This window comes from Dromiciops gliroides, chromosome 2 (genome assembly GCF_019393635.1).
Source record: "Dromiciops gliroides isolate mDroGli1 chromosome 2, mDroGli1.pri, whole genome shotgun sequence".
Classification (NCBI taxonomy): Eukaryota; Metazoa; Chordata; class Mammalia; order Microbiotheria; family Microbiotheriidae; genus Dromiciops; species Dromiciops gliroides.
The window spans coordinates 654566318-654577400 of record NC_057862.1 but is presented as its reverse complement, the minus strand read 5'-3'; the positions used below and the strand labels follow the sequence as shown (position 1 = coordinate 654577400).

Below are 11083 nucleotides of genomic sequence, written 5' to 3'. Positions count from 1 at the left end.
CTCACCGCCCCCTTCCACCGTAAAGGGGTGGGGTCAGAGCGAGGTCAGGGTCAACTGGGGGAAAGGGGTGGAGCATAGGTCCACGTGACCCGAGCCTCGCTTGGGCTCCCCGGAGGCCGCCAGGGATCGGCCAGCTGGTGGTACGTCAGGCCCCGCGCTCATCTCTTCGGCCCCACCTCCCCCCCCCCCTCCCGCTGCAGTGACGCCATCTCCGGGCGCCGGGGGCAGGATGCGGTGACGCCATCTCCAGGCGCCGGGCTGGGGGCGCTGGGCGCTGGGTGTGGGGCGGCTCCGGGGCCGGGGATGGCGGCGGCGGCGGCGGCGGCAGCGGCTCCTCAGGCCACGGCCCTGACACCAGCGGGAGGAGCCGAAAAAGCGCCGTGAGATGGGCCGGTGAGTCTCGCCGCGAGTGACTGCAGCCCCGCGGGCTCCGCTCCGGCCCAGGCCGGGGCTCGGGGTTTGTGGTGGGGGTGGCCCCTGTTCTGGCTGCCCCCTCGGCTGGAGGCGCCCCCCCCCCCCCCGCTGACCCAGCTCCCCCCCCATCCCCTGTGAGCCCCACCCTCCTCCCGCTCCGTGACCCCCAAACGAGGAAGCGGGCGCCGTCCCTTCAGGTTCCTCTTGTCGCTCTCCCTTCTCCGGAAATTTAAACCCCTTCCCCCCCCCCCCAATCATTTGTGAACCCGCGGCCCTGGCGAGGAGCCCTTCGGGGTGCCGCGGCCACAGGCCTCGGACTCGTCGTCCCAGTGAGGGTTGGGAGCCGGGACCGGCCGAGCCGCTGCCCGGGAGACCGGGCTCCTGCCCCCGGGCTTAGCGGGGAGCCCCGGGTCACAGCCCGAGCGGCTTCTCCCCGAGCGCCGGGCGGCTCGAGCCGTTCAGTAAAGCAGATCAGTGATCGATCCTCCTGGGAGGGAGTCCGGTGGGTCCTTCTTACCTGCTCCCTTGACTGATCCGAGGCTGTTATTTGGGTCAGTTCTGTGGCATCCTCCGCCTTTTCAGTAGTCGGCGCTTCCCTCGGCGTTCAGGGACAGAAAGGGGGGTAGAGCGAGTTTTCTGGAATGTCGGAGATGGGGGTACGGGTCGCCCCCGGGGGGATCCCAGGGCACAGAATTGTTGAATGAGCTAGAGCGAGCGGCTTTTCTGTTGGTGTGTGACTAGAGTAGGAAGGGCACGCCAAGACTTTCCAGTATCCAGGGTGTATTTCTGTGACCTGGAATTTGCTTTACTATTTTATCACTTTAGTCTATTTCCCGTAAGAATCCTCTCTTGATGCCCTATTTATGGCTGCTTCTCCACATGGGCAATGAATGATACCGGCCTTCAGTTTCCAGGACTGTTCGGACCCGAGATGACATCTCTTTTTGATTTCTTTCATAGGTAGATAGACTTGGATGTTCTCAAAAGTAGCGTTATTATTCAGCCGCTTTAATATCAAGTCCCTTGCCTTTCTGTCTGGGGCATCTGCGGCCTGTTTAGATCTTTGTGTTTAAACTCCGATGGGTGTGTGCTTCTAGGCTTTCTCCAGTTAGTAGATTGTAAATTCCTTGAGGATTGGCACTGTGTTTTGTTTCTTTAGCACCTGATATTGTATTTTGTATAAAGCTGGCTTTTAGTAAATGATATTGGCTGACTGGTGGATGTCCAATTTTTTTTTTTTTTGGTTGGAAATCTTAATAAAGCTCCCTCTTGACCTCCTTTTCTGCCCCAGAAATATTAATAGTCCTTTTCCCTGGTGCCTCTCACATTCAAATGACCTCCGTGCCTTAGCTTTCAACACCCAAGGGCAAAGGTGAAGTCATGAAATTGATCTTTCTTGTCTTTTTACTTGATCGTGTGCTTAAAGAAGCTTTTCTGTTTATTCCTGAATCCAGCTGAATATTTATGCTGGCTATTAATAGAAACTGAGAGAATAGGAAAAGGTCTGAGCAGGAGGAATGAAGAAGGCTATCACACGGGATAGACAGTGAAATTAGAGTCCTGCTTTGTTTAAGGATTCTTAAGTGACATAAGATTTAAAAAATTTTGTTTAATAGATTGTGCCAGCTACACTGTCTAGTCTCTGTACTACTCTGCCTAAAAGACCTACAGAATTCACTTTTTGTCTCTCTTATTACCTGTTCTCTGATGGATTTTGGGTCAGAAATGAGAAAGTGTCCTATTCATTCTTTTCTCTGTTTCCTTTTCCAGGCTACCAAGCCAGTCGGAGGAGACTGCTTCATATTACAATTGCCCAGAAGCATTGCTGGAAGCTCAGGTAATAAAAATGGGCATCTCTTTTGGTTCCTTGTAGAATAGCATCTGGGGTGTAAGAGTAGGAACACTGAAGAGAGCCCAATATTATAGCTCTCCTCATCCTTCAAGAATATATCCTGAAGACTGAAGATTAATTGGAAGGAATAGGTAGGTAGCAAATTTCATAAGAAGGGCTTCTGGCCAAAAAAAAAAAAAAGTCTGATTGATGATGGCCAAAAATGCTTGTGAAAGGTGGTTAAGGAACAAGGGAAAAGAGAACGCTCTTTAAAAAAAAAAAAAGAACTACACTGTCTAATGAAATGAGTGTTTTAAGAAGTAAGCTTACAATATATTTGAAAGTTCCAAGGAAAAGGAACCATTGAAAACATCTTGAAGAAAAAGGAAAGGGAAAAGAATCAAGAAAACAGGTAGTTAAGGTATTACTGACTCAGAACTGGGGGGTGGGTAATAAAATTGGGGGGGTGTTGCTCTTACCTGAATAGGAACTAGGGAGTCTTTTAGCTCAGAGGGCGGATTAGGCCACCATTTGAAGATGAAGAGAAGTGAATATAAGTTATATATGGAACCAATTACTGAATATGGGGGTTTGAGTTGCTCTGAGTCATAATGGGGAATGACAGTTTTTTTGAACCAAGTTGATGACATTTGAAAGTTAACTCAGGAACTTTTGGAGAAGGAGAGAAAAAGGTGACAGTGAGACAAGTACGCCAGAAGAACTAGGTAGTGGGGACAGTGAAATGAGTGATACAAAACCAGAGAGTTTAGCTAGGCAGGAGTGGGGATAGGTGAAGTCATAAACCAAATAAGAGAAGGGAGAGGAAGTGAGGATGAGATCATAGGATTGAGAGGGAGATGACACATGAGTCTACTATAGCAGAAAAGAGAGAGATTTAAGGAAAGAGGATGAGCAGTAAAGATTCTGTGTTTAAGTCCTCATTGAAGGGGAATCTGAAAGCTGTGAACAGCCAAGGTCAGTCATCAGAGATGTGACTCTAATGAAGCTGTTGACTCCTCAGAGGGATGGTGCCCACAGATTATGTATCATCTAGTTCTTTTCCTCTTAGCACTTTTTGCTTTGTGGTTTTTCTGTATGTCCTGGCTAGGCTGGTGGGGGTGGGAGGTAATCCCTCTTGACATTTATTTGTCCTTTTGTCACGTTTCCTTGCCATGCTCAGATCTTGCTTTTTGTTCCTTTCATCTACATCTCTCTCTCTCTCAGACTTCTTTGGGCACAGGCCCTGCCACTTTCTTCTGCTTGGTGAACCAACCCATTGTTTGCATGTGGAGCCTATCCCCAGGTTATTTCTCTGTGCCTTTGATTTGTTCCCCAGCAGATGTGGGTGCCCCAGTCAACAGTGGAAGGGGGTACAAGGAAATCACAGAGAAGTCTGTTCTGATGTCCCCAGAAGCAAATCAACCCCCTCCGGGCTCTGGGAATACTACAAAGCAATATGAAACCTGTTCATGAAAGGAGTCAGGAATGCCTTCCACCAAAGAAACGAGACCTCCCTGTGACCAGCGAGGATATGGGGAGGACCACCAGCTGCTCAACCAACCACACACCCTCTAGTGATGCCTCTGATTGGTGTCGGGGGGTAGTGGTGACTGGGCAGACCCAGGCAGGAGTAAGACAGAGTGTTGGTAGTGATGGAGTGGAGGCCATCACTGGCCTGACAGTAGACCAATATGGTATGCTGTACAAGGTGGCTGTGCCACCAGCCACGTTTTCCCCAACTGGCCTCCATCCTGTGGTGAACATGAGCCCCCTGCCCTCTGCCTTTAATGTAGCATCATCACTGATTCAGCATCCAGGAATCCACTATCCCCCCATCCATTATGCTCAGCTTCCCCCTACTTCTCTTCAGTTTATTGGATCTCCTTACACTATGCCCTATGCCATGCCACCCAATTTTCTCCCTAGTCCTCTGCTCTCACCTTCTGCCAACCTCACAACTTCTCATGTTCCTCACTTCGTGCCATATGCCTCACTCCTGGCAGAAGGGGCGACCCCTCCCCCCCAGACCACATCTCCAGCCCACACTTTCAACAAAGTCCCTGCTGCCACCTCCCCACCCGCTCAGCTGCAGCATCACTCAGGCACTCAGCCAGCGGACCTCACTCCAGGCCGAGTGCCCATTTACTATCAGATGTCTCGGCTCCCCACTGGGTATACAACACACGAAATCCCTCCGACAGGAGCAAGCCCAGATTCTGCCCCTGCACTACATGAGGTCCAACCTGTTCCAGATGTAACTACTCCCAATGGAGGGCAGAGACAAATGGAACGGAACATGGTGAGACGAGAAAGTGAAGCCATGGACCCCCCAGGCAACAAGGATGTTGGCCAGGGACTAGGACCAGTGGTGGAGTGTGTGGTGGACGGACAGCTGTTTTCAGGTTCTCAGACTCCACGGATGGAGGTGGCGGTGCCGGCACACCGAGGGACTCCAGATACCGACCTAGAGGTCCAGAGAGTGGTCGGAACTTTAGTGTCTCAGGACTATCGGGTGGTGGCAACTCAGAGGAAAGATGAGCCCAGCCCCCTCAATCTATCCCATCATGCTCCTGATCATCAGGTTGAGGTGAGAGGGCTGGCTAGGAACCCAGTAGAAATGACAGAGAAAAGCCAGGCCCAGGGCCTCTATACCCAGTCTCCTCAAGAGCTGGCAAAACATAGACCTTTACCCAAAGCAATGGTTATAGCCAATGGCAATTTGGTGCCCATTGGTACCGAGCAGGGCCTGCTCTCCATGGGGTCAGAAATCCTGGTGACGTCAAGCCTGGATATGCAGGTTCAAGCCACTTTCCCAAACAAGGAGCCAAGCCCCCCACCCAGCACCTCTTCCCATTTGCCCTCTCACTTCATGAAAGGTGCCATCATCCAGTTGGCCACAGGAGAGCTGAAGCGGGTGGAGGATCTGCAGACCCAAGACTTTGTACGCAGTGCAGAGGTGAGCGGGGGCCTGAAGATCGACTCCAGCACTGTGGTGGACATTCAGGAGAGCCAGTGGCCCGGCTTTGTCATGCTGCATTTTGTGGTCGGGGAGCAACAGAGCAAAGTAAGCATTGATGTGCCCCCTGAACACCCTTTCTTTGTGTATGGCCAGGGCTGGTCCTCCTGTAGCCCTGGGCGGACAGCACAGCTCTTCTCTCTGCCTTGTCACCGGCTACAGGTGGGAGATGTTTGTATCTCTATCAGTTTACAGAGCTTGAACAGTAACTCGGTTTCTCAGGCTGGTTTCCCTCTCTCAGAGCAGTTGGGTCCCTCCCAAGAGAGGCCCGAGAGGACAGTCTTGGGATCCAGAGAGCCATCTGACAGTGACAGGAAGAGCCAGCCTCCAGGAGAGGGGGCATTGGCCCAGAGCTCCCACACAGTGGAGCCCTCCCAGCCTGAGCCTGGGCTCCGTCCTGCTGGCCAGCCACGGGCTTCCAAAGATACAGTGTGCAGGGGGAGGAAGCACGGGCCACTCCGCTCCGTCCCTCTTTCATTCCACAGGAGGTGAAACTCCTCCATTGAAGGGCGTTTCTAATGCAGGAAAATGAACTCTTCTCCCTATTCTAGGACCAGAGTTTTAGTCCTGAGGCTGAGTCTCACACCGTGAGCAGGTGGAGAATTTGCTCATGCTTGAGTAGTTAATCCACGCTCTTAGCCATGGGAATTTGGGGAGGGAGGAGAGAGACACTCAGCCTTGTGCCATAGGGTTTGTAAGGTTTAACACCCTCGGCATCCTTCTGGGATGGCTCCAGAAAATGCTTAGGTTGGGGAGTGAGGGTAGGGGGGGGGCAGAGGTGCCAGCCTCAGCCTGGGAGGGGGTTGACACATCCAAGCACTGGCACCACCTCCCTGTCTTCCCCTTGCTCAGCCCCTGTATCAGAGAAGCCCAAGCAATCAGGAGGCAAGGGGGCGAGGGAGGGCCACAAAGTAGAGCCAAAAACTATGATCCACACACAGCTTAGAGTAGCAGCAGTTCAACTGTCTGAGTATTTTCCTCCTCTCTTTTGGGGGTGGGGGGAAGGGAGACCCCCTCTTTGGAATAAGGGGCTCCTACCCCAGAGCCCTCCATTTGAGAGATGTGCACTTTAAAGGGGTAATTTTGTTACAGAGGGGTCATCTCTGGGTTTGTGGGCATGGAACACAGTCTCCTCTACAGGCTTGTATTTAGGCCTCGGCACCTTCCTCCTCCCCCACCCTTTTTCACCAGGCATATACAGCGAAAGACCTTGAGGGCTGGAGGGAAATGTGAACACCTCCAGGATCAAAAGAATTGAAGGGGATTGCTAAGAGGATCCAGACTGGCAGAAAGCTGGCAGCCAGAGATCACTGGAGGAAAGAGCTATTAGGGAAGTAGAGGGAGAACTTAGGGGAATGCATGGGCTTCACGAAGTCCAACCTGCTTAGATCATTAGGAATGAGCTCAAAGTCATCTGAAGGTCCTAAATCAGTAATGGAGAGTCCTTAGAAAAAACAAGTGTACCAGACTTTCCTTAGACACACTTGCACTCCCTCCTCTCTTTGCTAAATGTGCCCAAGTGCCTGCACTTCCCCATCTCTGTACTAGCCTTTGGCAGAATTGTTCTATTCAGGCCTCTTCCCAAGGCTCTGCTACCTCACCAGTCTCATCTGCCCTACTAAACCCACTAATTCTCCAGGGACTCTCTGGGTCTCCCCTTGACTTCATTTACTTTTCTTCCATTTCCAAAGTCCCCTGGGCATCCTGGGCAGCGTGTCCTGTGCTCTTTATGCTGACAGAAGGAGCCACAGGAACAAGATACATCCTCCAGATCGGTGCTGATGCTGAGGGCTGGAATTGCCAAGACTCGCTGGCATTAGCCATTATCACCCCACTGTCTCATCTAGTATTCAGGCTTCCTCTCCCCATCCTTCACACTAATGAGGAAGGGCTTTAAGGTTGAGGGGTAATTATCATGATCCATATATTCTGATACCTAATGCCCTTTGACCTCTCTGTTGTGGCAAGTTCCTCTCAGAATGGTATTTTTGTAATATACAGGTATTCTTGCTTGGCCTCCTCCTGTTTCGGAAGCCCTGGGTTATCATGCCCACAGTTTTCAGCTTTAGCCAGGCCTGTGGGATTCTGGAAGGTTAAGAACCAGGCTCTTTTCATGAGCCACCAGAAGGTGGATGAGTTTATTTTTGTTTATTCAAGGTAACTCAGGGCAGTGTCCCCCAGTTCCGCTTTCTGGTTCTAGATTCTAGCTCTGACCAGGAGGTAGCATGTGTTTCGTGGAAGTGGCTTGGCTCAAGATCAAGTCCAGGAACTCCCAAGGGCCGACCTCAGCCTTTTCTCTCAGTGACATTAGGCAAGTTCTGTGACCTCTCCGTCTCTCTCCCCAACTGCCACGTGGGGATGGATGTTACCTACCTCCTGGGGGATGTTCTGAAAATGGCCAGTCAGAGAGAACCCAGGAGAACAGAGTCCCTGCGGCCTTGGCTTGCTGGACGCCAGCCTGGTGCTGCAGAGTTCCATTTTTGGATGTTAGTGCTCTGATCGCTTTTTAGACTCCATCTGCCAGACTACCAGCCCGGACCACAATTCCTTGAATCGCTAGCTCCAATGAGAACCAAATGCTAACTGTCAGGTACAGCATTGGAGAACTTGTCCTGCCTCCTTTCTCTCCCCATGTCTCCCCAAGTGCTGCTTTTGCTCGCTTGTTTCCTCATGTTGGGACCTCGAGGCAGTCTGATGGGTTCTCTCCCATCATGAAGCCTTGGGAGAAGACCCCCATTTCTGGTTCTTCCGAGTAGATGGCGTCCAGCAAGTTCTGTCCACACAGGTTTCTCAGCAGTAGCTTTCTCCAGTACAGTACAGTGCCATGCAGGCAGGAAAGCTACTAAAGAAGTCATCATTGGTCATTAGCTGTAGTTCTCGCCATTAAATGAGAAGGAAACAAAGCCTGGCCCTCAGCCACAGAAGGCAGGCTCCCTGCATGGGTTGTATGTGGCTTACTCAGAACAGCTCCTCTCCCTTCCAGGAGAAGGGGTCATGTCTTGTGCACCTTCAGCTAGCTGCACCCTCCGCTCCTCGGCCTCGGTGTCTCTGCTCCTGGGTGAAGCCTCATTAATTTTAGAGCAGCTAGCATGGTGCCACACACACACCACCTATTACTTGTCTTGGAGAAGAATGGCCTCACATCTTTTGTGGGCCTTTATTCCATAGACCTTGGGCTGAGCTGCTGGGGCATCATCCTCTGTTATTGCTGGGCCGTGGCCATCTTCCTTTTAGACTGCAGCATTGGGTAAGAGAGAGAACCTGTCTCATAGGAATTGAAGGAGCAGAAATGTTTAAAGGAAAGGTCATCCATGGGGTGGAGAATGGATAGAAGTGGGAGAAATGGAAGACCAGAGGCCTCAGATTAACTTGTGGGGGAAGAATACACCAAGCTTGGTAATAGAAGCGGGTATGGGAGGGTGGGGATGGGGTAGGGTGGGGTGGGTCCAAGTGCTGCTGTGATGGATGGTTCACTCTCCTCCCGTGTGGAGAAGCCATTCCCTATTGGGGAGAAGAATGTTAAGTTAAAGGATGATGATCCACCACTGTCCCTAGCTTTGGATCCCCAGTGCTCTTTTCTGAGACCTCAGGGCTGAGAGCTGCCTGGCCCATTCCAAAGCACAAGAGGCACCAAGCTGACTCAGCCAGTTGTTGCCATGTTCCTGACCCCACTTGGTCATGGTGCCACCGAGTGCTGCTTTGTCACTGAGGCCGTCTGCCCGTAGGTCCTGCCTGTTGCTAACTTCGTGCTTTGCTGCTTTCTCTCCAGGTCTTTCTGTCCCCTTGTAAACTCAGGCTGTGGAGGAAACAATAGTGCCCTGTCTTTGCCCATGTTATGCCAAGGTCACTTATAGAGTTGTCCATTTTGTCCATTTAAAACAGGGATGGTAGGAATAATTTCAGGATGAACGAATCCAAGAGAAGGTGGCTCAGGCACTTGTCATGAGACCCATACCTCCAAGCATCTCTTCCCCATTTGCCTTTAGGAGAAATAAGTTGGTTATGTATGCAGATATGTTTTCTCCTATTGACTTCTTAACCTTTCTGATTTTTTTAGTGACCTGATTTTGAAGGTAATAAAGGGGAGTCAGAAGCTAAGGCCTACATCCCTATCCTCAGATGCCTCTCTCCTACCAGACCCTTAGAGCCAGCCTAGTGGTGGGAGAGGGCCGAAGCACTCGAGTCTTCAAAGGCAATTTGGTTACATTTTTACCAACACGAAGACTTTGAGGGTAGCACAAAAACCTTCAGGATGTACAGAGTGCAGGATGCTATGGCTACGCTAGACAGCAGGCATATTGAGAAGAGTTGGGGGATCATGCTGGAGTGGTAAAAGTGCCCTGAGGCCACTGGAGAAAAGACTACAAAGTTAACTGATCTTGGAGAGCCTTGAAGGATTGGTTAAAAATGGAAAAAATGGCAAGAGCAAGGGCCAAAGTTGTAGGGAGACTAACTGGCCCACCCCTCCCCCCAGGGGAGTGTCTACTCACACTGAAGCTGCAATACTTTCCAGATGAGAAAAACTGTAGTAGTAAACACTACACCTGGAGGGCTAAACCCTGCTCAGATTGGATGGGGATGAGAAGCCCACTGGGGCCCTCGGGTTCTCCGGGATTGGGCAGGCCTCTTTCCTTATGCAATAATAAAATGAGCAGGTGGGTCTATGGCTGGTAGCTGCTCTTCTGAGTCGCCTCTAGAATTGGTCTGTGGCCCAGGGGCCTGGGCTGGGAGTACAGGCCAGAGCCCGGGCTCTCCTCACTTGCAGGCTATGCAGGGGACCTGCAACAGGACGGGGACGGTTGGGGTGCAGTTTGCCCTGCTCGAGCTTCCCTAGCAGGAGCAGTTGTAATTAAATGCACTTTTCACACTAAAAGGTTTTTTGTTTTCTCTCACCTAAACCATATTCTCCTGTTAGATAGAGAACTCCCAAGTCCATGTAATCCCAAAGCCATGTCAACTGCAACCCCCAGCAGTGACAGTGGCCTCCCATCGGGTCCCTGCCTGGCAGTGTGTATGGCAGGGGCCCTTGTGCCTTTACTCAGCTGTCAAACCACAAGCATTTGCATCTTTTCTGGCTGTATGTAGGGAACTGAGATCTCTTCTGTAGAAGCTGACCGGGTAGTTCTGAAACCACCTGAAGGACAGGGATTTGCAGTGAGTGGAGGTAGTGGGGTTGTGTGGTGCACCCTCAACTTCCTCGACACCCTGTGTTGCATTGGCGAGAACGTGTATTATGTTGGGAGAGGATCATAGCACATCTGGAGGGTTATCACAGGGGCCGTCCCCAGCAACCTTCCAGTCACACAGGGTCCCTTGTGGCCAACCAGTGTACATCCCAGCTGCCGAGGGGAGCACACCTCCACTTGTACGGCACCTTAAGGGGGTGGAGGGGGGGGAGGTGAAGATGGAATAGAGAGGGGAAGGAAGGAATGTCATCCTGATGGGAGAGAAGGCCAACCCTGAGAGGACCGGGTGGATCTGTCTGTTGTAGGGTAGGAGTTCCCTGTAGATAAATTACCGCTCCCTCAACTATAATCCCCATTACGTAATGGCTGAATTAACATTTAACAACTGCAATTGTATCTAAAGCCTATAGAAACTAGTCAGTGCTCCCCAACCCAATACTGTTTCTTACCCTCTAATCCTACCTGATCTTTAACAAAGCATTAATAATTCTAAGGATAATCTATTTTGTTGTGCTTTTTTGTAACTGTTTTAAATAAATCAATTTGTACTGTATATTTGTACCTTTTGTGAGATCCTTTTTGCTGTTTTACCATTTTAAGTCTGTACTTGGCTACACAGATTGTATTTTTATTGTT

The 11083-nt window shown here is 51.0% G+C and overlaps 1 protein-coding gene across 1 annotated transcript; it reads left to right on the top strand.

Moving 5' to 3' along the window:
- Window positions 1–256: 256 nt before the first annotated feature.
- ATXN1L (ataxin 1 like) lies at window positions 257–6990 on the top strand. The gene is given in 5 exon segments (XM_043984326.1): window positions 257–393; window positions 2185–2251; window positions 3582–5649; window positions 5652–5758; window positions 5761–6990. Coding segments are annotated over 3 exon segments (2088 nt in total). The 5' UTR covers window positions 257–393; window positions 2185–2251; window positions 3582–3701; the 3' UTR covers window positions 5794–6990.
- The last annotated feature ends 4093 nt before the right edge of the window (window positions 6991–11083 follow it).